General features: G+C 56.8%; 1 protein-coding gene across 7 annotated transcripts in view; it reads right to left on the bottom strand.

The window, feature by feature from the left end:
* The window catches only part of SZT2 (SZT2 subunit of KICSTOR complex), a 77319-nt gene that overhangs the window by 21749 nt on the left and 29529 nt on the right, over nucleotides 1-26041 (bottom strand). For 2 of the 7 annotated variants that reach the window (XM_032794297.2, XM_032794339.2), the window contains exons 21-50: nucleotides 21324-21437; nucleotides 19766-19963; nucleotides 19552-19664; nucleotides 18568-18703; nucleotides 17875-18033; nucleotides 16740-16944; nucleotides 16355-16467; nucleotides 15808-16051; nucleotides 12942-13101; nucleotides 12766-12858; nucleotides 12491-12572; nucleotides 11895-12176; nucleotides 11348-11486; nucleotides 10914-11030; nucleotides 10757-10820; nucleotides 10244-10429; nucleotides 9776-10111; nucleotides 9485-9677; nucleotides 9013-9087; nucleotides 8742-8880; nucleotides 7561-7681; nucleotides 7237-7366; nucleotides 6996-7148; nucleotides 6691-6793; nucleotides 6195-6312; nucleotides 5727-5838; nucleotides 5009-5127; nucleotides 4447-4611; nucleotides 2981-3062; nucleotides 2271-2321 (exon numbers count right to left, since the gene is read on the bottom strand). In XM_032794297.2, coding sequence (XP_032650188.1) covers nucleotides 2271-2321; nucleotides 2981-3062; nucleotides 4447-4611; nucleotides 5009-5127; nucleotides 5727-5838; nucleotides 6195-6312; nucleotides 6691-6793; nucleotides 6996-7148; nucleotides 7237-7366; nucleotides 7561-7681; nucleotides 8742-8880; nucleotides 9013-9087; nucleotides 9485-9677; nucleotides 9776-10111; nucleotides 10244-10429; nucleotides 10757-10820; nucleotides 10914-11030; nucleotides 11348-11486; nucleotides 11895-12176; nucleotides 12491-12572; nucleotides 12766-12858; nucleotides 12942-13101; nucleotides 15808-16051; nucleotides 16355-16467; nucleotides 16740-16944; nucleotides 17875-18033; nucleotides 18568-18703; nucleotides 19552-19664; nucleotides 19766-19963; nucleotides 21324-21437 — 4302 coding nt within the window. The remainder of the gene's footprint in view (nucleotides 1-2270; nucleotides 2322-2980; nucleotides 3063-4446; nucleotides 4612-5008; nucleotides 5128-5726; nucleotides 5839-6194; nucleotides 6313-6690; nucleotides 6794-6995; nucleotides 7149-7236; nucleotides 7367-7560; nucleotides 7682-8741; nucleotides 8881-9012; nucleotides 9088-9484; nucleotides 9678-9775; nucleotides 10112-10243; nucleotides 10430-10756; nucleotides 10821-10913; nucleotides 11031-11347; nucleotides 11487-11894; nucleotides 12177-12490; nucleotides 12573-12765; nucleotides 12859-12941; nucleotides 13102-15807; nucleotides 16052-16354; nucleotides 16468-16739; nucleotides 16945-17874; nucleotides 18034-18567; nucleotides 18704-19551; nucleotides 19665-19765; nucleotides 19964-21323; nucleotides 21438-26041) is intronic. The other 5 variants (XM_032794330.2, XM_032794380.2, XM_032794306.2 and 2 more) reach the window with 4 other exon arrangements.

Here is a 26041-nt window from a genome sequence, read left to right as displayed (position 1 = left end):
ACGCATGAACTAGGTGTGCCAGTTACATGTCAGCAACAGCGGCCATCACAGGGGCCGCCAGGGCCCTGCCCCAATCAATCTCACAGGAGGGTAACGCCCTGCCCTGCAGAGCGCAGTAAGTCACTCTCATGGGTGCCAGTGACCCAGCTGGGACAGTGGGTCACCAGGTCTGCCCATCACACAGGGAGGGCAGCAGGTGGCCAGGGCCTGCCCCCACTCAGCACTGGAGGCCGGGGGGATGCTTCCAGCGGAGCAGGAGTCAGCAAAACGGCAGGGTTTTATCTTCCTAGGGGGCTGGGCTCCCCCAGCCCATTTCACCCCATTAGCGCTGCACCTCAGACTGTGCTGGGCCACTTCCCCTGGGGGAGGGGGCATAAAGGAAGGTGAAGAAAAGCAAATGGTGCCTCCTGCTACACACACTCCAGAGCACAGCACCCACCTTGGCAGCCGAGAGAGATGCTGAGACGGTGCCTTTTCCTGGTGCTCACATGTCAGAGCTCTGCAGTCTGGGATGGCAGCAGAGCGCTGATAGGTTCCCTGCAGCCTGCCCTTCCCAGGACATGCACTGAACATCGGTGGCAGATTCCCAGCAAGGTGGATGCTGAGAGACGTTCACCGAGGACTATGATCATCCTCCAGTTTGACCAGGCGTGAAGCAGGCCAGAGAGAATCTCCCCTGGGATTCCTGGATCCAGCCCAGAACTTTGTTCTAAGCTAGAGCAATGGCTAATTATGTCCAAAGTTTAATTTGTTTATAGTCAGAATGGTCTAGTTCAGCTTCCCGCCCCGGAGCCTGTTCGGCCCATCTGCCAGCCTGAAGAGCCCTCTGCCAGCGGAACACGAGACTCCACCCGGGGTGCTCAGACATGCTCCAGTCATCCCTTCTCTCTCTTGCCAACACCGAGCTCCTTTAGTCTCTCATGAGCAGGCAGGCTTTCCAGCTCACCAGTCCTCCTCGGGACTCCTGTAGCTTCCATCCCCCTGACGTGTGCACACCTGAATGGGACACAGTACCCAGGGCTGGTCCCTGTCTACCTGCATCAGGAGGGCTGCTACCCCCTCCCTGGGGCAGGGCTAGCTATGAAGCTCTGTAACCTGCCTGATTCCTCAGGCCCGCTCTGCAAGTGCCTGCTTCAGGCAGACGGCTGGTTCCCATGGGCTGCCCCAGCACGAGAGACCAGCCAGGATCCAGGCACAATGCTCTGGAGCAGGGGAACAGGCTGGGGTCCACCAGAGCAGACCCACTGGTGTGCCTGTAGGGGGCTTGCTGCTCCTCCAGATGCCAATGCTGCCAATCCCATTATGAGAGCAGAGGGGTCCCCATGCTGGGCATAGCAGCTGGGAGCTGCAAGGACCCTGCTGTGGCTGGGCCTGATGCCTGCAGCAGCTTGGAGCTCTGCCCCTCTCCCCGCCACAGCCAGGAGCCGCAGGGTCCCCCCAGCCACCCGCAGCAGCCAGGAGCTTCGGGGTTCCCCTGCTGCCTCATGCCACAGGTGGACCCTGCAGCCCCCAGCCGCCACAGGCTGAAGTCGTGGAGGTCTCGTGAAGTCAGGGATTCTGACTTCCATAAGAAAATCGCAGCCTTAACCATTGCTGGTGGGACGACGTCTAAGGCCCAGCTGAAACTGGAAACCCACTCTCGGGCATAGCCCAGACGGACAGCAACCGAGATCATGGTCCCCCCACTTCCTGCCAGGATTCCCACTCAGACCCATGATGACGGAGATTGGGACTTTGGGGACTTTGTCCCCTCCTACCCTGGTTCCTACTGGAAGTGCTGGCCAGACCGCAGCACTCACCTAGCCCCATCTCACCGGATCCCCTCCACCCAGACTCATCACACCAGGGGTGCTGTCCACTGTAAACCCCCCAGTGCAGCCACCTGGGTCTTGGGGTGCAGGGTGACCTCTCAGGGCCCTGTGGACACAGCCATAGAGGGAGCCTGTACCCTGTGGGCACTGCCTGCAGCATGCCATGGTGGCAGGAGATGTGTTCCCATTGCAGAGAGCTCCCCAGGCAGATTGGGGGGTGGGAGCCAGCAGCAGAACTCTCTCTCTCCAAGGGATTTGAGGGTTGTGGCCCCAGGCAGCAGCAGCCTCCTGCTCACTGACCCCACAGGCAGCTGGGAAGAGGGAACCTGGGAGTCACACAGCCACAAGACGAGCCAGCACTGAAGCCACAATACAACCCAACCAGTCCATGGCAGAAACCAGAGGGGTCAGGCGAGGGGAGGGGAAGAGGTTCAGTGCAACACAAACCACAGGTGCTACCTTGAAAGTGAGAGAGCGGAAACAGGTGCTGCACAAGGTCCGACATGGTTCCTACACAACAGAAGAGCATTCAGAGGGCACAGAGGGCCACACCAGCCTCGCCACGGGCAGACAGACGGGACATCACCACCCAGCACAGGAGGGGCACAAGGGACCAGCATCAAGCACAGGACGGGCAGGCTCTCCTGCAACAGCCCACAAGAGGGGGCAGGGCACCGCATCCACAACTAATCTTCGGCAGCTCAAGGGTCCCCACCAGGCGCCTGCACCCTGCGGACCTGCCCTTCCTCACCCAAGACCCTGAACCCTGAGGATTACCTCACCCCAGAACCGGGTGAACAGTGACCTGGGCTACTGAGGGGTAGGGCACACTGGGGCCCTCAGGGAACAGCACCGCAGGAGCTACTGCTTTGCTGCTCAGCCATGTCCAAGGAGCCTCCAGCCAGCACCAGAGCTGTGCTGCAGCAACACTTCAACAGAAAGGAATGGGGCAGGGGACCCTCTCCAAGCTGTGCTGGGCCCCAGCTGCCATGACGGGCCTTTTCCCTGGGAGGACTCTCCAAGGAACAGATGATCCTCATGGTCCCACATCCACACTCTGTGCACAGGGCACGTGCTGCCTCCTATCCCTGTGGGACGCTCAGCACAAGAAAGCAGTTTCCTGCTGCTCAGCCCCTCACCCAATGCCAGAGAGCCCAGCGCCCCAGTACCTTTGCCACCAGTGCCTTGGCCACCGGGCTTGTTGTACAGGTAGAGATCCAGGTCGGGACTGCCACCCTGCTGGAAGTAGTGCTGGGGAGCAGAGAAGGAGAGAGGTGAAGGGTGTGCCAGGGTAAGCACTCCGCTGAGCGACGGGAGGCGGCCCCAGCCACATCGACAGGCGAGCAGAGCCTTGTCCCAGAGTAGGTGCGTGCCAGCCCAGCGTGGCTTCACCTACTGTAAGCACATTGCCTCCAGCCACATAAGCAGGTCCCTTGCTAACCGTGAGCCTGCCCCATCTGCTTCAGCCCTGCCCTCCACGCTCGGCCCTCATCATCTACCAGCCTCTGCGACTTGATGGGCCCTGGCACCTAGCAACCTGCCTTGCATGCTGGTAGCATCACCTCCTCAGCCATAAGCCCAGAAAGGCTGCCTAGGATGGCTGTCAACCTGCCAGGCCACACAGCTAGAGGGGAGGGGAGCAGACAGCTTGCCAACCAAGTAGTGCACTGTTGGGGGTCAGCGGGCACTGAACTCTCCACCACCGGCCACCCCATCTCCACACCTCGATGTAGAGTGGGCGAGGCTGTAGGCCGGGGTCTGAGCCTTTCTTAAAGGCATGAAGCCCTCAGAGCCAGGTGGCAGCACACCCAGGAAGCCAGAGCCAATCACAGAATCACAGAGTTGGAAGGGACCTCAGGACGTCATCTAATCCAACCCCCTGCTCAAAGCAGGACCAATCCCAGACCCCTAAATGGCCCCCTCAAGGATTGAATTTACAACCCTGGGTTTAGCAGGCCAATGCTCAAACCACTGAGCTATCCCTCCCCCCAGCAGACCCAGGGGCAGGCTCACCACCCACATGGATGCTGGCACAGCAGCCCTGCTCATTTTGTAGGTGTGGCATGGCTGGCCAGAGGCGCTGGTTCAGTGGGGCCAGGAGACAGAGCCACGAGGCATTGTCACAATGAAAAAGAGACAGACGTGGCAGGGGTGTCTCCACAGTGACAGCTGGGAACAGGACCATCAACTTAGCTAAACGCAGATGAGTGCTGCAGCTGGGCCCTCCTACTCCCCACCCTCCTTGTCCTCTAGGTCACCCCTCAAACCCCTCCCGTCAGCCCTCAGCTGGGCTATGCTGTGCAGAGCCCCAGCTCTGTGGGGCATCGGCCTGTCCATGGGGACAATGCCCAGTGCCGTGCAATAGGGAAGTGGGGGGTGACTGCAGGGTAAGGAACCAGCACCCAGCAGTGCTGCCTGCCCCAACCGCTTCAGGGGGCTCTTCTCCTCGGGTGGGAATTCACTCCCCTCAGGCTCCGGAGCGAAGCGTCAGCCTTGACCACTCTGCCACTGCCCACAAGTGCAGCAAGACTGCCACAGACCTGTACACTCTACCCAGTCGAGAGCCCTGTTCTGATGCCACTCCCCCCCAGCCCACTGTGGGAACACGGCTGCACACAGGGCCCCGGCCCCTCACCTTGAAGTGGTGCTCAACGTTGCTGTCGGTGTACTTGGGAGTGTGCAGGAAGATGAGCAGGTTCTGGCGCAGGTAACAGGCCACAGCGTGGAGCCAGGGCAGAGAGGCTGGGGGCAGAGTGAACTGGAGGACTTCTGTGGGCAGAGAGCCTGGGGGCTGGATGAACTGTGAAGAGGAAACCCGCTAATTCCTGGGCACAGCACTCCTGGGAGAGGCAGCATCAGACAGGCCCCTCCGAGTGCTGCTGCATACAGAACCCTCTGAGGACCCAGTGGATGTACGAGGGATGCTCATAGGCACCCTGTTCTAGAGATGGCCTGAAGTAGGGGGTCTGCACTCAGACAGCTGGCAGGGGCCCTGCGCCACCCCAGCGCCTGGCACCCCGGCCATGGAGACAGCCTAAGGCAGTGGATGCTGATTTTTAGATGTTCCCTGCAGAGGCAGGGTGGCTGGCCTGGGGGTAGGAGACAGCAGGGGCGCAGCAGGACTGATGGCTCCTGGCCTCTAGCAAGGGTACAGATCTGGCTCCGGGCTGTGATTGTGGGCCCTGGGAAAGCGTTACCTCCACGTCAGCCGGGGTCAGCTTGCAGTTCCGCACTAGCATGACAGTGATGATGTCCAAGGTGGCTTCATCCAGACGCCTGCGCAGAACCTTCACCAGCTCGTCTGTGATCTCGGGCCCTGGGGAGAAGCAGAGGTGAGAGCAGCCCCCAGCACAACATGCTCATCGGGGCACCACCAACGGAGGTTCCCACCCCACCCCTCAAGCAGGGCACCCGCCTGTCACAGCAAACCCCGAGAGGCCACATGCCAGAGCAAGCTGCTCCCGTCAGAGGAGCAGCCCTGACACCGACTGGGGGAGGCATGGCACTGTCAGGCTGCACGTGGTGCATGGAGTTTGACCCTAGGGCCATCTGGCATCAATGCCCAGGACAGCTGGGGCACAAGGGGAGAACAGGGCCCGGCACGGACAAGGAAGCAGCCTCCCTCCACACTGGGCCAAGGGAGAAACTGTTCCCCCTGAACTGAGACATGGCTCATGCCATGCTGAGCTGCTGACTCCATGCCTCAGCACCAGGCATCACTCAGACAACAGCCAGGGCAGAGAATCTTGTACCCCAGCCTACCCCCTACCACTACCCCGGAGGCGATCCTGCCCCCAATCCACCCCCCACCCACTGCCCTGGAGGTGCCCCAGCCCAGCCCCTCCCACATCACTGCCTAGGGTAGTGGGTGATCGATCCTGTGTGCCCCTCCCCTCCCAGGAGGTCATGACCCACCTGCTGGGGCGACCCCATGCACCATGAGCTGGATGTGTCTGTCCACCTGTCCCACGGGGCGGGCAGAGTCTGCGCTGCGGCAAGAGGCTGTGTCCAGGGAAGAGCGCGAACCCTGGGGGGAACAAAGGGGCTACACTAGACACACCTGCTTCCGCAGCCCCCTAGAGGCAGTCCCACCCAGAACTGCCCCTTGCCCTACTTGCAACCCCCCTACCCCACACTTCCCCCTACCCTGCCTGTAATTCCCCCACCTCTACCCCCAACCCTCCTATGCCTCACATGCACTCCCTCACAAACCCTCACAAACCCACAACTACTTGCCAGAGAGGAGATGGGGCTGCTCCCTGTATCCCAGGCCTTCAGCACCCAGCACCACTGCGTGCCCATGCTGGTCCCACTGACCCGCCCCCGCACAACCCTGAGGAGCTGCCCCAGATCCCGCATGGGCAGAGAGCAACACAGACTTACTGTCTGATCCTCCATGTAAATGGGCTCCTGACTGCGCGTCAGAGCCAGCGAGTGGCACACGCAGCCTTGGATGCTCTCCCCTTCCCACGCCTTCCCGCTGTGGGTGGTTTCAGAGAGTCTGGGCACAGGGAGAAAGGGATGGGAGGTGTGTGGGGCAGCAGTCTCAGCCCCAGGGGGTGGGATCCGGGGCATTAAGGTGTTAATGAAAAGGAGCAAGAGTTCAACAGGGTTTTTTCACTGAAGGCTCAGCCCATCTCCGTGTGGAGGGCCAGGCAGCAGTGAGCAAGAGGGACCCAGTCTGCCTGGCAGCACTGGTGGAATGGTGCGGTCACTGTGGATGCTGCAATAGCATGTGCAGGGCACTGCCAGACACAGACCGTCCCTGCCCCAAGGAGCCCAGAAATCCAGGGCAATAGCCCCCCAGGGGGAGGGGGAAGAAGAATATGGCCGAGGGACAAGGCGACCAGGGGCAGGGCTGAGGAAGGGGGTTCCTTACCGGAGGTAGAAGACTGACTTGGTGGACCGCTCCTGGTAGACAAACATGTTCTTCCTGTTAACCACGCAGAAAGCATTGAGCACTGAGCGCAGCGCCTGGATAGCTGCGGAGACACGGGACACAGCTCTGTTCTGCAGCCCACTGCCTCACTGAGCTCTCTGCCCCTCCCCAGCGCAGACATGGTGCCTTGGCAGGCACTGCTTAGACCCTCGCCTGCTGCGTGTCTGGGAAAGGCAGGGCCCGACTGCCCCTGTCAGCAGGGCAGTCGGTCCCTATGGCAGTGAGGGGACCCCGACGGTACGCACCTCGCGAGACCCCCATGTTGGGCCCCATCTTGAGACGGGAGTGCACGTGGATGAGGGTGCTCCACACAACGGGGCAGGCGAAGTGACCTGGCATGAACTGCATAGTGGCTGCCAGGTAGTCGCGGGGCTGGTAGCTCTCCTCAGTGGAGTAATCTGCAGGGCAGAGAGTGGGTCATGTAGGCATGGCACTCTGGTCACACCGGGGCTGCAGGGGGAGAGGTGGGGAGAGTGAGTGGCTTACCATCGGTGGGCTGGGCGCGCTGCCGGTAGGAGTTGTAGGGAGTCTCACTCTTCCAGATGTCCTCCTCGCTCTCTGCCACCAGCAGCGTGTTGCAGACGTGGCTGTCGTGCAGGTCCTGCAGCAGCAAGCGCTGCAACAGACATGGGGTGGGCTCAGGCTGGCTTGCCATGGCCCGGGCCCCAGGGCAAGTGAGGCTGGAGCCTAGGGCCCAGGCCTCTTTGCACTGGTGCTGCAGAGGGAACTGGGCCAAGCCCAGGAACCCCTGTTCATTCAAGAGCCAGGCTGGGCCTCAGAGCGCCAGAGCCTCCCCAGGAGCCACATTACCTGGTTAACGACCCTGCAGATCTCGCCAATCTTCTTCACCACAGTCTGGTGGAGACGAAGACACTCCCCGGCCGGCTCCTTCCCGGACTCAGCCATCACCACCTGCTCCGCACTCAGGTTGCTTTGTGGGAGTGAGAGAGGGAGGTCAGCAGGCCTATGGGGTGCAAGCTATGGGGCCCAGTGATGGACACAGTGCCCAGGATCCCCAGCCACACTGGGGAGCTCCTTTGCAGCTGGCAGGGATGGGAGAGGAGGGAAAGCTGGCAGAAAGGGCTGGTCTCCCAGTGGGCAGGAGGGATGGAGAAGGGGAAGAGACAGTCAGGACCCCACGCCTGGACAATGGAGAGAGCAGCAGCCGGACTGGCTGGCAGGACAACAGAGGGAGAGACAATGGGTCACTCCTTGGCAGGGAGATGGGAACTGGGGCTGTGAGAGCAGAGACCCAGGACTGGAGCGCAGGGCTGGCGATGAGAGCAGTCACATGGGGGTCCTGGAGAGAAGGGCAGGCAAGGGGCTCTCAGACCCTGTGGAAGCAGGCTTGGGGCAGGTATGCTGGAGTGGGATTGAGGACTCACACCCTGCAGCAAGACTCTGTCTGCTGTGCAAAGGATCAGCAGAGGGGAGGAAGTGGGAGCCAGTGGGGAGAGGCTGGGAGCAGCAGAGGCCACAGAGCTAGACCAGAGTCCTGCTGAGTGGGGTGTGAGGCTTCAGACAAGGAGCAGCAGAGTTGTTAGCAAGGAAGGCAGCTTCTCCCATGAGTGGCTCGGTGCCTGCCCCAAACCCCTGGCCACGGTCATGGCTGGGGGCAGCTGGGAGGGCAGAGTGACAGGAAGCCCCACCCAACTCATGTCACAGAGATTGGCAGCATTAGCCCAGCTTGCCCTGCCAAGCGTAAGAACCAACTGCTCAGCTGTTTGTCTGAGATCGTGAGGGTTGTGACAAGGGCTGTGCTGTCCTGGGCCCCAAGTGACATGGTTGGTACCCACACACCCCAGTGCTGGGCTGGGGCAACCAGGGTGCCCCAGAGACAGACAGCAGACACAAGGAGCGAGCAAGGCTGGGAGCATGCAACAGAGGGGAGCAAAGGCACTCGAAGCAGAGAGCGGGAGAAGTCCACGGGCCAATGTGAGTGACAGGAAAGGGTGGGGGGAAGAGGGGAGCTGGCACATGACCTTCGTTACCGTGTGTGAGAATACACCTCCACCCGGTCCTGCTGGATCTTTACAATGAGCCAGAAATCCGGCATCAGGGGGCACTTGGGGTCATGGTCGCTCATCAGGGCTTCCTCGCACTCCGAGTCACTGCTCCCTCCGTCGTAACCTGACACAGAAACACGGGCCCTGTGAACAAGCCCCTCCGCCTCCTTCCAGAGCAGGAGCTGGCACCTTGGAGCCCAGTGCCCCAACCAGTCCCGTGCCCCACGCTGCCTGCCCTCGCCGAGGGGAATCTCACCTAAGTGATCCGAGTCCATGCTGCCCTGGCTTGACACTAGGCTCTGCACTCGGCTGGGACGCTGCTTGCTAGCACCTGCGGGAAAAGAGGGAGCACTTAGCAGAGCACTTGTTGCAGCGCACAGACCCCAGGCTCCCAGACTCTGCAGGGTGGGACATGACACCTGCTGACTAGCAGCACAGGTCCAGGGTGCCAGGAGGTACAGCGACGGGCCCGGGACTGATCTGGAGCGGCCTGCATGTCTAGGGACACCCAGCACAGCCCAGTTCACAAACCCCCATGTGCCAACAAGCAGAAGCAACCCCCCAGGCTGGCACAGAAAGGGGAAGGCAGCTGGTTTTGAGAGACCCCGTTCCCAGGAGCAGGGCTCCCCCTGTGCAGAACACCTGTGTCAAGCAGGGACCACACGGCAGCACTGGGGAAGCTGCTCTCGTGCTGTGGGCTCCAGCCCAGCCCCATGCAGGGCTCCTACCTTCCCTGCCCTGGGTCCCGGAGTCAGCCAGGCTTGCTGCAGATGGCGATTTCTCACCACTCCCCTTCTCTGAGGACAAGGGCAGGAACTGAGAGTGGGGAGGAGTCAGGGGAGTCATCTCCTGGGCTGCCTCCTCCAGCAAGCTGTGCCCCACTGCTCCACTTTGCTCCGGCCTCAGCACCTCCTCTGGCTCCTGCGCCCAAACCAGGGGCTGCGTTACTGACCTGCCCCCAGGCTGGTTCCCAAAACTCAGCTGCCCCATGCCGTCCTGACAGCATCCATCCCTCTCACCTCATCCTGTGTCTGGCTGCTCTCGCCCAGTGGATTTCCCATGTCTGGCCCAAACTGGCTCTCACCCATGGGCCAGGCCCAGAGGCCCCCAGCACTCTGCAGCAGGGAGGGCATTGGATGGTTTGGCTGGAGGCCTTCGGCATCTGCTCCGCTACTCCCCTCCTGCCCAACGTGGCTCTGGGCTGCTCCGGTGCTTCCTTCTGGTGCGGGCTGCTGCAGGCTGGGGACAGCGCTGGCGGGGATCTCCAGGGGGTGCAGGCGGCTGACAGAGACGTAGTGGTAATCACTGCCCTCTACATTGAGCACGTAGCCCGGCAGAGTCATTCTCCGGAACTCCTGCAACACAGAGCCCATGAGAGTGCACTGTGGGGGGGGGGGGGTCACTTGCAAGGGGAGAGCAGAGAGCACGCTGGGCATGCACATAAGGGGTGAGGTAGGGCACATCAGCAGGGGCTGTGGGGCTCTCACCTCTCTGAACTTCTCCAAGGAGTGCTCGGCCCCAAAGACAAACTGCAGTGGCACCACCTCACTGTGGCAGCTGGGCCTCCCCTGGGAGCTGTAGACATGAGTGGCGACCCGTTCCAGGATGGAGGCGCTGACCGCCTGCGAATGGCGCAGCGCAGACACCATCTCATCATCCAGAAGCCAGCGGATCTAAGGGCCAAGGACATGATCTGGGTGACCTGTGCCCACACTCCCCACCATGCACCCTAGGCCTCTATCTCCCTCCCCAGCCAAGCCCACTGGTGGCCAGAGGTCAGAGACACTCCTGCACCAACCCCAGGCCATGGCTGGATTCAGATAGACTTGCCCAGCAGGTAGGCAGCACACAGCCAGTGTCCTGTGCATCCTCAGTCAAGGCCTCGGGCCTGCTCTCAGCACGCAGCCTGCTGCAAGCAGCAAAGGTCCCTGCGCTTGGACACGCTTGGCTGGGCAAGGCGGCAGCACTGTGGTGACCCAGGGAGGGCACCCAGGGCTCACCTCATTCATGGTGGCTTCGACAGCTTGTCTGTGTACCCCTGGGAGGTTGGAGAGTGCTGGGTGCCTACGAGAGAGGGAAGAGTGGGGTTCATTCTCCCGCGCCCCCTGCACTGCAGCCTAGCATGGAGCCCAGCTGCCAGGCCAAGGGTTGCAGTACCTCTCGCCTCCCGTAGATGGCAGCCGCTCCAGGTTGTGCATGATCTCCTCGTCAGAGCGAAAGGAGGAGGGCTGCCCGGGCGAGCGGGTGAAGGAGATGCTGCTCTCAGATGTGTACCTGCCATGGGAAGAGAGCGCAGGTTGGGACAACATCCCCCGAGGCCCAGGCAGGAGCCACACGGAGGTGGCTTCAGTGGAGTGCAGGGGCCCCAGGCAAGGGCTGAGCAGTTGTGGAAAACAGGGGGGCCGTTTCTCCCATAGCCAGGGACCCTGGTGCCACATCACGGGGAATCAGGGCAGCCTAGTTCTACAGGAAGGTCCATGATGCAAGGGGGAATTCCACCTTCTTTGTCTGGAGGGGTCAATTCAGGAGAGCCAGGTGAGCCGGGCACCTGGTCTGTAGGGCTGGGGTAGCCAGCCCAGCCCCACACCCACCTGTTGTGGTGAAGGTCAGCATTTACACCTTCTATCTCCAGCGGCAAGGTCAGCACAAAGATGTCCAGGGTCACACAGAGGTCGCTGAGGTCAATGCTGGCCATAGCCTGGCAGCTCTCCAGGCAACTTAGCACTTCCCCTGAGGAAGGACACCAGGAGGTCAGGGGAAGGGGCTGGCATGGGGGTCCTGGGCAGGTCAGTGTTCAGCACAGACAGGTGGAACAGGCCCCTGAGGAGTGCCATGAGGCAAGAGCCCAAGTCCTGCCGTTCCTGTGCAGCACCCTGGAGCCACTTTCCCAGGGACCAGGAGGGCTGGCTGGCTGATGGCACCAGCATAGTACTGGGAGAGATCTGGCCTCCAGCCTGGGAGGGAACCTGCCTCAAGCAAGCAGCATCTGAGGCAGAGGGAGAGACGAGCGTGCTGTGCTCCAAGGGACTCCACTCACCCAGCCAGCAGCCTGGCGCTGACCTGGGCTCCCCGCTGGAACCCTTCAGCTCAGGATGCAGCCAAGGCCCTAGCCCTAGCGGCCTGCAGGCATGCTCTTACCCAGGCAGGTGGGCAGCGACCGCACAGGCATGGAGCTGTGCTGGCTGCGCAGCTTCACTGAACAGGTCAGGTGCACAAAGAGCGGTGGCATCTCCTGCTCCAGGAGCTCCTGCTCGTTCAGCGAGTCCCCGCCCAGGACACTGAACGAGTCATCGTCGTGGTTGACGGTGTTCGAGTCCGAAAGGGAGCCCAAGTCTGGGAACTCATTCTCCAGCTTCTCCCGATACTCCACCTCCAGCTCCGGGTCACTCTCCGTGGCAATGCAGCAGCCAGACACGGTCCCTACACACACACACACACACACACACAGAGTGTAACCGCACCTTTATCCTGCTAGTGGAGACGCAGTTCACAACAGCAGTGCTCCATTGCCAACATGGCCAGGATTGGCCCCCCAACGAGCTGCATTTATAATTGCGGCTACACTAGGGCTTCTGCCCGTACAGCTATGGCAGTTGGGGGCGAGATCTTCACACTGCTCCAAGAACGATGCTGTAACACCAAGTGCACTCCAGCCGAGCTCCCCTCCCTTGTAAGTGCCCCACCCCCGGCACTAGTGCCAGGCACATGCTCTCGTAGGGAGGACAGAGAGTTACCTTCTTCAGCTGCCAGTTCAGCCTCCGACCCCTCCATATCCTCGCTGCCCTTCCTGTCTGCCTGGTCGCAGGAGGCCTCCTCCTGAGCAGGGGGAACAACCTTGTGTCAGTCATCACTGCTCCAGTGCCCCAGGGGCTCAGCAGACGCCCAAAGGGCAGACTTGGGGGAGACAAATGGCACCTCCCTCCTCAGAGGAGCCTAGTTCACTTGTTCCACCACCAAGGCACTGGGGCAGAGCTAGGCACAGGGACCCGAGTCCTCACCCTACACACACCTCTTTCTTGGCACAGGGCGGACAGTAGAAGAAATAATGAGGATTCGAGATCACTGGCTTAAAATGCAAACTCCCAATTTCCAGGAACTTCTCCTGCCGAGAGAGACATGAGATGGTGAATGTGAGACTAACTCCCTCTGGCCCCGGCCCACTGCATGCTTGCCCCCCTCCCTCACCTGGATGATTTTATGCAGGTCAGGGTGCACCTGGCAAGGTTGGCCATTCTCCAGCAGGGATAGGGGGAACTCTGAGCAGCAGCTGGCGCTGACCTTCGGCTCCTCGGTGGGGCATGAAAAACCTCTGTGGTCCTGCTCATTGTAGTCCTCCATCTCCGCACTGACGAGGCCACATGCATACAAGCCAGATGGGCACAATATGAACCATGAACAGAGTCAGTGTCACCTTCAGGTACAACGCCTCCATAGAATCCTAGAATATCAGGGCTGGAAGGGATCTCAGGAGGTCATCTAGTCCAACCCACTGCTCAAAGCAGGACCAATTCCCAACTAAATCATCCCAGCCAGGGCTTTCTCAAAGCCTGACCTAAAAACCTCTAAGGGAAAGAGATTCCACCACTCCCTAGGTAACCATTCAAGTGCTTCACCACCCTCCTACTGAAAAAGTTTTCCTAATATCCAACCTAGACCTCCCCACTGCAACTTGAGACTGTTACTCCTTGTTCTGTCATCTGCCACCACTGAGTACAGCCTAGATCCATCCTCTTTGGACCTCCTTCCAGGTAGTTGAAAGCAGCCATCAAATCCCCCCTCTTTTTCTCTTTTGCAGACTAAACAATCCCAGTTCCCTCAGCCTCTCCTCAGAAGTCATGTCCTCCAGCCCCTTATTTTTATGCCCCCCCCCCCCGGAATCTTTCCCAATTTTTTCACATTCTTCTTGTAGTATGGGACGCAAACTGGACACAGTACTCCAGATGAGGCCTCACAGTGCCAAATAGAGGGCAATGATCATGTCCCTCGATCTGCTGGGAATACCTCTACTTATACAGCCCAAAATGCCATTAGCCTTCTTGGCAACAAGGCACACTGTTGAATCATACAGCTTTTCGTCACTGTAACCCTAGGTCCTTTTGCAGAACTGCTGCCTAGCTATTCGGTCCCTAGTCTGTAACAGTGCATGGGATTCTTCCATCCTAAGTGCAGGGCTCTGCACTTGTCCCTGTTGAACTCATTAAGTTTCTTTTGACCAATCCTCTAATTTGTCTAGGTCCCCTGTATCCTATCATCCCTACCTCTGGCATATCTATAACTCCTCTGTGACGTTATTGATATAACTGGGACCATATAGACATGGATTGCAACCAAGGTCCTGTAGTGGCACCAAATCCTATGTAAAGGGGGTCTATAAGTGTCTAAGACCAGGTTACGGGTTATTGGTTATGATTATGCTGTCGTATCATTTTGTAGTTGAAGTTATGAATATTGGCTGTATACTGTCTGTATTTCAAACTTGTGCTGTGTTACTGGGAAAGATCCAGAGAAGTTGGTGTCAGCTCAGCTTAGCCTGCTTTGATGGCCCATTAAGGACCATTAGCTACACAACTGACCCATTGAGAGGAGGCAGGTACGCCTTGTAACTCAGCAGGGTGTGCAGAAACTGGCCCATGTGACTCCAGACTCCATTTTGCTGTAACTTTCACAGTAAGAACAAAGAAGTGTCCTTACACCTGGAAAAGCCTATAGAAGGTGGAGGCTCATTCCATTTTGTCTTCAATCCTGCTTCTTACATCTGGAGGGACTTTGCTACAAGCTGAACTCTGCACAAGGACTGATGACCATCCCAGCTGGGGATGTTCTCCAGAGACTTGATTTGAACCTGCAGTTTACTCCATCACTGCTAACAAGCCTGAACTAAGAACTTTGCCATTACGTATGTAATCGATTCCATTTAACCAATTCTAGCTCTCATCTCTATCTTTTTCCTTTACGAATAACCTTTAGATTTTAGATTCTAAAGGATTGGCAGCAGCGTGATTTGTGGGTAGATTGATGTGTATATTGACCTGGGTCTGGGGCTTGGTCCTTTGGGATCAAGAGACCTCTCTTTTACTGGGTGTTGGTTTTCATAACGATCATCCCCAGGACGGGGGGACTGGTGGTGATACTGGAGACTGGAGTGCCTAGGAAATTGCTTGTGTGACTTGTGTTAGCCAGTGGGGTGAAACCGAAGTCATTTTTGTCTGGCTGGTTTGGTTTGCCTCAGAGGTGGAAAAACCCCAGCCTAGGGCTGTGACTGCCCTGTTTAAGCAATTGGTCCTAAGCTGGCACTCTCAGTTGGGTCCTGCCAGAACTACATCGTCACATCCTCCCAGTTTAGTGTCATCCCTAGCCACCTACCAGACCTATAACCCACTCAGCCCAAAGTGAAGAAAACACCTCTGTCCACTGCAACTGACTCCACTAGGTACCCATACTGCCAGGCAGGCCCTGCTGGGTACTGTGCCCCCCTGCTAAGCCCTGGGGGGTAGGACCCAGGAAGAAGAGTTGAGGGACAGCAGCTAGGTATAAGGCCTTGGACTCTATACAAGGGCTAGGGGGCAGCTGAGTCTATACCAGGCTTTTGCCAGGCTTTCAGGAGAGGAGCAGAGGGAGTCAGACCAGGGTCTGGATACAGACACTGACAGAGTTCAGCCACGCGGGGAAGGGGCGGTGCCTCTGGAGAAGCGGGCAGAATGCAGCAGTGTCCCTGCTCGGTGCTGACTGGGGCTGGTTGCACTCCACGTAGCAGGGATTCAGGGCCCTGCAGTCATGCCACAGACCTTGGCTCAGCATGAAGTCCACCAGCCACAGAACCCATCCTGCAGACATTTCATGCCACTCTGTCCCTAGGCACTGTACCCCTTGGTAGCACCAGAGAGTGGAAACCTGACAGGACACACTGCAGCCCCCAGCCCAATGCTGCATCACTTCCTTGGCCCTCCCGCTCCATGATGCTGTGTCTCCTCTGCGTGGAAATGACCCGTGACGGGCCAGGAGCTCACGGCTCTTCCCTGAGTCAATACAAAGGGTGGCAGATGGCTCCTACCTAGACTCTGAGATGAGGACGCCCCTCTCCCTGGAGGGCAGCTTCTCCTCCTGCTCCAGGTTGGCCGCCCTGGGGTGCGTGTGGAAGTGCCGGTGGCTCTCGCGGAAGGCCCGCACGTGGCTGCAGAGGGTCAGCAGGAAGTGGGTGATGTCAATCTCCTGCAGCAGCTCCTCGCAGTAGTCCATAGCTGTGAGAAGGTCCTGGGAGCTGATGCTATGTGACTGCTGCAGGCTCTTGAACAGCCCTGCGGGTGCAACACCGGGCTGATTGTACGGCTGTGCCCAGCAGGGCGGGAGGTGGGAAGCTTACTCTGGCAGCTCAGTAAGACCCCAATGAGAGGACTTCGCAAGCGGTGCCCACTCTGGGCTGAGGTCCCTGCAGCTGTGCCCACAGAGCTGGGCCCCAAGGGACCATGCAGGAACATCTTTAAGCCAACCCTGACAAGAAACTAGTTCCCTGCAGAGTTCTCCCCTCCCCTCACCCACCAAAGAGTGGAGTCTAGGAAAGGTCCTGGCTCAGCCCCGCTCCATGCCATGCCCCTCCTTACCTTTCACATAGCACTGGTGTGAGTGCTCCTGCAGCAGCGTGCAGTAACTCACCAGCTCCTTGTGCTTGTGGTCTAGCCAGGTGGCATTTGGGGGACGCTCCAGAAACTGGGACCTGGAAAAGAGCAGCAGCGTCACCACTCAGCCCTGTTGACGTGTCACATCCCTGGAGGAAGAGGTTCTCTGCGCCAGACCGGGCCATGACCAGCCTACAAGCTCTTGCAGGCAGGCAGTGCTGTGAGTGAGAAGGAATACGCCAGCAGACCAAGGCAAGGCTGGAGCCAGCATCCTGCACAGGAAAGACTCGACTGTGCAGTCCTGAGCTCCCTGCACTTGCACTCCAAGGAGTGTGCGCTCCCAACCCCGAGCCATGGGAGCTGGCTTTACCTGAAAAAGATGTCCCGCAGAGGCCGGTGTGTCCGGGGGCTGACCATCTGCTCCCGCAGCTGCTCCAAGGAGCAGCTATAGATGTAGATGGGGCAGCGGAGCCGGTGGCCCTCGCTCAGCTCGGGCTGCGAGGCCTGGCAGTTGAAGGAGATGTGTATGTCCTTTCGCAGAGACGTGCCTGGCTCTCCTGGGTCCTGGCCTGCTTCTGCAGAAGAGAGATGCCCTGAGGGAGAGCTCCCCACTGACAGCCCAAGACACCAGCCACTATGTCTGGGCCTGCCCTTTCCTCACTGGATTGTCCATTCAGCTCAGTACGCTGGTATCCTTGTTCCCAAGAGCCCCCCTCATCTTGCTCCCAGCCCCCCCGCAACAGATGTCTTCTCCAGGCCCATAGGGAGCATGAGGCCGGTTTGTAACTTCCCTTAGACTCTCCACACCTGAACACACTGGCCCAGGGCTTTCCCACTCTTGTCCCCTGCCACGGCTCCTGTCCCCTGCAGCATGGACCCTCCGCTCCTCAGACACTAGCCAGCCAACTGATTCCCCCTCCCCTTTTCAATATCAAGGGCTTTGTATGGGGCTTGAACACTCCCAGCCTGCAGTGCTGTCTCTTCCCCTGCCCCTGCCCTCTGGGGGGCTGTGATCTCCAGCAGGGAGCAGGTGGCTCCGCTCCATGCTACCAGAGCAACACAGCACACTTCGAACAGCCTGTCAGGAGAGGGTCTGTGTGAGATCCAGGGGCCTCCATGGCAGAAGAGCTGGTGTCTGTCTGGCACCAGCGCTTCACTCTGAGAAAGCCCCATTGCTTTGCTGGAGGCAGAGTCACCTTGTCTGCAGCCTGTGGGCCAGATTAGTGGACATCCATTTCCCAAAGAGCAGCCCCTCTGGAGGGGTGCGGAGCAGGCTGCATTCATAGCTGTGCTGCTCGGGGACTCCTCAGCCCTTCCCCACACCCCTACCAGGGGATGGGCATATCACACAGTCACGCCAGGCTGAGCCAGGAGCAGCACATGCTGCACAAGCCTCTGGCCTGCCTGGCAGTGGCAGGCACTCTGAACGGGAGAGGAAGACTCTCCTGGGCCCTGGAATGGGCTCTGCCCACAGAACACATGGGGTGGGGAGCCAAGGCAAGTACCATTGGCTGGTGTTACACTGAGGGCAGGTGGGAATGCCACAGCCGCCTCCTCGAATCTCGTTCTACCCAGCTCCCCACAGACAGGATCCAGGCTCTCTCCTGCAGAGCCGTCCTCCTTTGGGGCTTTCTCCAGCGCACAAGCCATCAGCTTCTGTACATCTAGAGAAGAAAAGGAGAGGTCAGGCCCTTCCCGCATATCCTGACAGATGGGGACCGCTGTTAGCCCAGCAACCCAAGGACAGCTTGGAGGGCCAGCCACTGTCTAGGTGCCTTCGACCCAAGTTAGAGAAGCAGCCACCAACTCAGTAGCTCACCCCGGGTAACTGGTATCAATCCTTAAAATATTCACTTCCTGTGAGATGCAAGGTCCCTCAGAGAACGCCCTGCCAGCTGCCCCAGCCTCCATTCCTGGGAACCCCAGGGGGCTTCACTCAGATCCCCCCCGTGGCAGGGGTGGGAAGCTCTAGGCATGCCCCAAACCAGGTCACAATAAACGGGAAAACCAAACCTCCACACGGGAGCCAAATCACAGCTAGGCAGGTCCGAGAGCACTACAAGAGACCCACTGCTAAGCCCCTTAGGCCCAAGCTCTGCCCATCTCCACACAACAGGAAGGCTGTCCCCCCTGAGAGAGTCACTCAACATTCCCGCTGCTGCCTGACTCAGCTCCCTGGCTCAGCAGGGCAGACTTACCAGGGAAGGTGGCTGGCAGGAAGGTGAGGAAGAGGTGCTGTGGACTGACCAGCTTGGCGTAGCATCGCCACTGCAGAAGCCCAGCAGCATTGGCCGGGGACACGTCGGTCTCCGGCAGCTCTGCATTGCACAGGCTCTGAGGAAAGAGCACAGCGGGGTAAGACTGCAGGGATGCCCTGGGGCAAGGCAGGGGTGATACAGAGCAGAAACACCTCCAGGGGGCTGGCCAGCCCTTAGGTGCAGCAGCCTCCGTGTCCACACGCTTGACCTGCTGACAGGGCAGTCTGGCTCAGACCCGCGCTGCTGCACATTGCGTAGACTAGGGCTCCCCCACTGCAGGTATAGCACAGGCAACCATGGGGCCAGCTCAGGGCCGGCTCCAGGCCCCAGTGTGCCAAGCGCGTGCTTGGGGCGGCATGACGCGGGGGACGCTCTGCCGGTTGCCAGGAGGATGGCAGGTGGCTCCAGTGGATCTCCCGCAGGCATGCCTGTGGAGGGTCCGCTGGTCCCGCAGCTCCGGTGGACTTCCCGCAGTCATCCCTGCGGAGGGACCGCTGGTCCCGCGGCTCCGGCGAGTGGCAGAGCACCCCCCGCAGCGTGTCGCTGTGCTTGGGGCTGCGAAATGGCTAGAGCTGGACCTGAGCCAGCTTCTCCAGGCCCTCCTCAGCCTCGCTCCTGTCCTGTGTCATCCCTAGCCCTTTCTATCGCTGCCCTCGCCATAGGCAGTGCCAGCTGGAGCAGGTCTGCCAGCTGTGTGCCTGTCCCAGAGCTAGGCCTTCGCTTCTCCCAGTCCCTGGGCAGCCAAGAGAGGCTGGTGGATCATCACAGACCGGGGGTGGATTTGAAAAGCTCCATCCCAATCCTTGTCACAGGGCTCAGGCCATGCTCCAGCAGCTGCCCCCTTTGTGCCACGTTCAGGAGTTTCCAGGGCAGGGGAGCATGAGGCCCAAAGCAGCATGAGGGACATGGAGCCAGGGGAGGTACCTGCAGGGTGCTCGTGGAGCCACTCATGTCCCTAGTAGCACTACTGCCAACAGGGTGAGCAGCCAGCGAGGGATCCTGCTGTTCCAGGGGTGCAGGGGCCTTCAGGGGCTCTTCTGGAACCAAAGAGACAGGTTGTGAGGAGGGGAGCCCAGGAGCAGGGCACCAAAGGCCCTGCCTTGCTCACCTCTCCAGCTGCCAGGCTCTCACTCCTTACCTCGGATCACTGGGAGCGTGAATGGGGGCAAGTGGCCATCGCGGTCCCGCTGTAGGACCTGCTCCATGAAGGTCATGTGATCGGAGTCTGCCAAGGGGATCTCCCGGTTGCTGAGGTCATGCTGCAGGCAGCCGTGGAAGAAGTCTAGCAGCATTTCATTGGGTGCACACAAAGAGTCCTTGGCCATCACATCATCCTCTGCTCCAGAACAGAACCACCAGCATCAGAGACCCGCTCCAGCCAGCTACTGTCCCAGCACCCATCCAGCCAGGCAGGTCATTGCAAAGAGCCAGCTGCATGTGGCTGGTGAGGTTTCCCCATTATGTCTGCAAGGTGAGCTTATACAAGGCAGAGAGGGAGCCCTCTGCTACCAGCCACACAAACCTTTCTGCACCCACCCACACCAGATACTGGAACCACGCTGAAGACAAGGTTCAAGAGGTAGGAAGCCACAAGACAGCACAGAGACCCAGGCCTGGCACTAACAAACAGACCTGCTACCAAGCTAACACCAGCACAGGAGCAGCAGCAACCCCCAACATCTCCATCAGTGACCTTGGGGCTGTAGGAGCCACCCTGCATGCCCCAGCTGGGAGACACAAGGTGGCACCACTGCAGGGAGGAGAAGAGGCAGCTCCCCTGCACTGCTGTAATAACTGGGCCCGGAGGGGCCTCCCTCAGCTGTGCGGTCAATGGTGCGAAAGCAGATGAAAGTTTATGAAAACGTTCCAATCACCTACATCAATCAACGTTAACACAAAAAGTACAGAAGGGAGACAGACCACACCCATCCAAAACTAGGCAGCCTGCTGATACCACCCCAGAGTGTCGGGATATTACTGGAGGACTGTGAGACAGAAATCGATGGACCAGAACTGGTGCGTCGTACATTAGATCTAACTGGTGAACAAAATAATGACAGGCTGGGGCACTGCACCCATCACCTCCTTTGGGGTCCTGAGAGCACTGGCTGAAGGACCCCCCCATCCCATTCTGGGACACCAGGCGCCACAGCAATACTGATGGACCTTCACTGGCCTGATCCTAAGAGCTGCCCTGGCCAGACTGGGCCAGAGAGAGAGACAGATCACCTCACATCTCCCTGGCTCCAGCTAGATCCCAACCACCACCGGGGACGCAAGGCATTCGTTTCTGCCCCTTCTCCCTTCTTTTCTGAGGGTGGCACTAGTTTCCCAGTGCTTGGATTGCTGATTAGTCTTTGTGCTGTGCTTGTGTTTCTCCAGCAGTGAGATGGCAAGCGAGCCACCAGAGGCAGCAGCTGCATATCCCCTTTGCTTTGCTTTTCTCTCCACTTTGTAGGTGCGCGTCTGGCTTGGTTTTGAAGGAAGCAAAGAAACTAAGCAGCAGCAAATCCTGCCCTCCTTTCTTCCCCAAAAGCACAATTACTACAGTCAATACCATGGAAAGGACTGTCCCTGCTAACAACTCTGCAGAAAAAGGAGTGTGGTTACAATGAATGCCCGACTCAGTACGTCATGTTCCCCAGGCTTCACTGTCCTCCCTCTGCTGCCTATCTCCAACAACTGTCAGTGCTCACCTCCCGTCAGCATAAGGAAGAACATTTCAATCTGCTGGCATTTGGGTAGCAGCTTCAGGAGGCTGAACTGGAATGGGATCTCATGCACATGGGAGCCAGCCCCCATGTCAGGGTCTGCAAGGAGAGCAAGGGAGATAAGGCACTGCTCCCTCCTGGGGCACCAGGTGGCTGGACCCACAAGGAGAGCCTGCCAGCTGGAAGCAGTACAAGCTAGGAGACATGCACACTAAAGGCGCCTTTGTTGCTCACTGTGTGGTGGCATCTAAAGCCATGGAGAGGGAGGAATCACACAGGATTTATTATTATTTGTATTATGGTAGCACCTAGGAGTCCTAGTTGTTGCATAGGACCCCACCATGCTAGGCACTGGACAAACCCAGAACAAAGAGAGAGCCCCTGTCCCACAGAGATGCCAATCTAAGGACAAGAGATGGCCACAGAGACATGCCATTGGTCAGCATGACAGGGAGCGATCTCAGCGTACAACTGGTTGTAGGTGGCAGAGCAAAACAGATTTTGCAGAGGGCTAATGGTTCCTTTGGGGGCTGTTTACAAGGAGCTCCACCCAAGCGTGAGGGGCACCAGGGGACAAATCACAAAAGGGCTTGCTTGAGAATTTAACAAGAGGAAGCTGGAGGGTGGCACCTAAGGCCAAATGGAGGTGGGAGCTGGCTTTTCTGCATCGAGAGAGACCATACATAGGGTGGGGATGCTTGTTAAGGGCATTGGAAGTAAAAACAAGGAGCTTACATTTGATAACAAGAGAAGAGGAAGCCAGTGAAAGGATCCAAAGAGAGGGTGTCATAAACAGATAGTTAAGGGTTAATGTCTCTTATCTGTAAAGGGTTAAGAAGCTCAGTAAACCTGGCTGACACCTGACCAGAGGACCAACAGGGGGACAAGATACTTTCAAATCTTGATGGAGGGAAGTTTTTGTTTGTGCTTTTTGTTTGGTTCGTTGTTTGCTCTCGGGATTGAGAGGACGGGACATCATGCCAGGTTCTTCAAATCTTTCTGAATTAGTCTTTCATGTTTCAAAATTGTAAGTAGTAGCCAGGCAAGGTGGATTAGTCTTATGTTTGTTTTCTCAACTTGTAAATGTGCCTTTTTGCTGGAAGGATTTTTACCTCTGTTTGCTGTAACTTTGAATCTAAGGCTAAGGGGGAGGGGGGGTCCCTCTAGTCTATATGAATCTGAGTACCCTGTAAAGCATTTTCCATCCTGATTTTACAGAGATAAAGAAAGAAAAAAAGTAAAAGTTAATTAAAAGTTTTCTTTTTATGAACCTGATTGATTTTTCCTTGTTTTAAGATCCAAGGAGTTTGGATTGGTGTGAAGCCTCTCAAGGCAAGCCAGGGAGGTGAAAGTATAGGGGGAGAAGGAGGGGGATGGTTAAATTTCTCCTTGTTTTAAGACCCAAGGGGTTTGGGTCTGGGTTCCCCAGGGAAGGTTTGGGGGAACAGAAAGTGTGCCAGACACTAAATTCTGGCTGGTGGCAGCGTATCAAATTTAAGCTAGTAATTAAGCTTAAAAGTGTCCATGCAGGTCCCCACTTTTTGTATCCTAAAGTTCAAAGTGGGGGAAAAAACCCTGACAGAGGGGTAATGTGGTCAAAGCTACACAGCAGGAAAAGAAACTTTGCAGCAGCATCAGAATCCATATGAGTGGGGTACGACTGCATTGGTCAAGGCCAGAGAAAAGGATGCTGCAGTAATCAAAGATGTGAGATAACAGGAGCCAGGATGAGAGGTTTAGCTGCGTGGCTGGATAGAAAAGCAGCATCTTAGAGATGTGTGCAGTGTTGCTGTAGCCGTGTTGGTCCCAGGATATCACAGACACAAGGTGGGAGAGGTGCTATCAACCAAGAAGTTATCCACTACAGGAGATTCCCTCCCACACTTCTCTCTGATAAGATGGCATGCAGAAAGAATACACAAGACTTCCGCCTGGTCTACACCAGAAAATTAAGTCGACTTAACTATGTCACTCAAGGGTGTGAAAAATCCACCCCCCTGAGCAGTGTAGTTAAGTCAGCCTAATCCCTGGTTTAGAAAGTGAGAGGTCAACGGAAGAACTCTTCTGTCACCCTAGCTACCACCTCTCGGAGAGCTGGATTACCTATCCTCACAGGAGAACCCTCCCATTGGCCCAGCTAGGGTCTAGGCTGAAACGCTGCTGCATTCTAAGTGTAAACACACTGCTAGGTACTGCGTAGATGCGAGGACCCAGGGAGAGGCGTGAACCAAAGGGCTTGAGTGACCAATAGGATGGTGTTGTCCACAGTGACGCAGAGAGGAGGTAGCAGGGAGGGTTTGTCTGGCAACGGTTAGGGTTCTACTTTATCTGGCAGCTCGCCATCCACAAGGAGATGAGAGAGACAGGCCCAGATCGTAGTTTGGACAGAAGACAACATGTCTGGAGTAGGAAGGCAGAGCTTGAGTTATCAGCGTAAAGATGATTGTTGAATTTGTGGATGTGGAAGAGATTACCCAAAGAGAAGGTGTTGAGGGAGAAGACAAGGGGACACAGCCCTGTGAGCCCCACATGAAAGCTGGACGTGGGGCAGCGGATAAGATTAATCCTCTAAGGACATGCTGAAGGTGGAGGAGAACCAGGAGAGGACAGAATCATAGAAGGCAAGGAAGGACAAGATTTCAAGAAAAGGAGCATGGTCGAGTATGTCCAAGACAGCTGACAGGTCCAGGAGGAGGAGGATGTAGTGCTGGTCCTGAGCTTTGTCTAGGAAGAGATCATCAGAGACTTTGGCAAGAGCATTTTCAGTGGAGTGCAATGGGTGAAAAATGGATTGGAGAGGGTCTAATTTGGGACTGGACAGGAGGAGCTCCAGACAATGCATTCTGGGAGTTCAGAGAGGGAAGGGAGACAGGGCAGTAGCTGGAGAGGCAAGTGGGGCCATGGATGGTTTTTTGTTTTTAAGATGGGAGAAACCTGTGAGGGGCAAAAGCCAGAGGAGAGCAAGGCGGAGGATGAGAGAGGATGGAGAGAGATCAGGAGATGGGATGAGCAGCAAACAGATTACGGAGAGAGAGAGATGCAGATGTTTGTCGTCTGCTATGACCTGGAAGAAGGAGAGAGTTGTTGCAGGGCATGATGCATTTTTTCAATTATCTCTTGAAAGAAAATCAGTGCGATCCTGTAGAGCAGTGATACTCAGATCTCAGTAGCCAAATTAGCAATCAGCATTACCCAAAAAAGCCACAGCCGTGTGAAGTGATTGTTTCATTTACTATAGTGCTGTAGAGTCATATTTAAACAGTATGACTGGGAAATACTTTATATTTTGTATATATTCTCCCTGTGGGTTTGGGGACAGAATAGGCCCACTACTCCTTCTGCATATTGTAAGAGGCGACTAAAAGGGGGCTGCCTGGAGAAGGATGGGCTCCACCAGGTTAGATATTGCCAAGACACACCATATGATGAGCAAGTCAAGGATGTCCATACCAGATTGATCACAGCCCCTGTTAATAATGACTGCGCCATCCATCTCCCAACAGGGCAGACATGACAAGTATACTACAGGAGTAACCCCAACAAAGAGGAGCCGCGGAAGAGATATCACCGTAGTCACATGGAATGTAAGGACACTGAGACAAATAGAGAGGTTGAAAGAACTCAGATATGAAATGGAACAATACACTTGGCACTGCCTAGGAATCTCTGAGGTCAGATAGAAGAACTTCTGAGAGGTACTAATGGAAGAAGGACATGTACTCTATCACAGTGGAGAGGACAAATATGTCAACAGCATAGGATTTCTTATGCATAAAGATATCAAGAATTAAGTATTAGGATGCTGCCCAGTGTCCAGCAGGCTTATTTCCATCTGTTTAAAGGCAATACCGTTTAGTATCACAGTGGTAAAAGTCTACGCTCCTACAACAGATTATGACAATGAGCAAACTGTAAAAATCTCCAATCAGCTCCAAGGTATCATTGATAAGGTACACAAGAACAATATCCTGATTGTACAAGGAGATTGGAATGCTAACGTGGGTACTGACGCACAGGCAGATTGGTGAGATTATTGTGGCCCTTTCTGTAACATGGTAACCAATGCGAGAGAAGTAAGACTTTTCGAGGTTGCCAGCTATAACAATCTGGTTCTTGCAAACACATTAGGAGCAAATAAAGCATCCAATGATCAACATGGCACGCACCTATGCCACAGCCAGATCAATTACATCTGGACCGATTTCGTTCTGGGATTAACAGAGCTAAAACAAGGAGCTTTTCTGGTGCTGAAATTAGAAGTGATCACGACCTTGTGATGCTAAATTTTTGGCTGAGGCTAAGGAAAATTGTCAGGCCAAAGTTCACCAGAACCAAGTTTGACTTAGAAAGACTCAGAGACCAAAACATTGCAGAGACATTCCAAGCAATGATCAGCAGAAAATTTGCCCCACTGCTTGCTCTAGAGGAATATGTAGAAACAATGACCAACAATTTCAATGCTGTAATGTATGAGGCAGCAATGGACATCCTCGGTAAACATCGTAAGACGACAAAACTAGTTCAAACAAGATGCAAAGATAAACAAAAATAGATCTGGGACTAGGGTTTTTGATTTCAAAAGGGCTAATTTTAAAGAATTAAGGAAATTAGTTAGGGAAGTGGATTGGACTGAAGAACTTGTGGATCTAAAGGCGGAGGAGGCCTGGAATTACTTCAAGTCAAAGTTGCAGAAACTATCAGAA

The sequence above is a fragment of the Chelonoidis abingdonii genome, chromosome 7, assembly GCF_003597395.2.
Source record: "Chelonoidis abingdonii isolate Lonesome George chromosome 7, CheloAbing_2.0, whole genome shotgun sequence".
NCBI lineage: Eukaryota > Metazoa > Chordata > Testudines > Testudinidae > Chelonoidis > Chelonoidis abingdonii.
The sequence above is the reverse complement of the archived record's forward strand: the minus strand, read 5'-3'. Positions and strand labels throughout refer to the sequence as shown.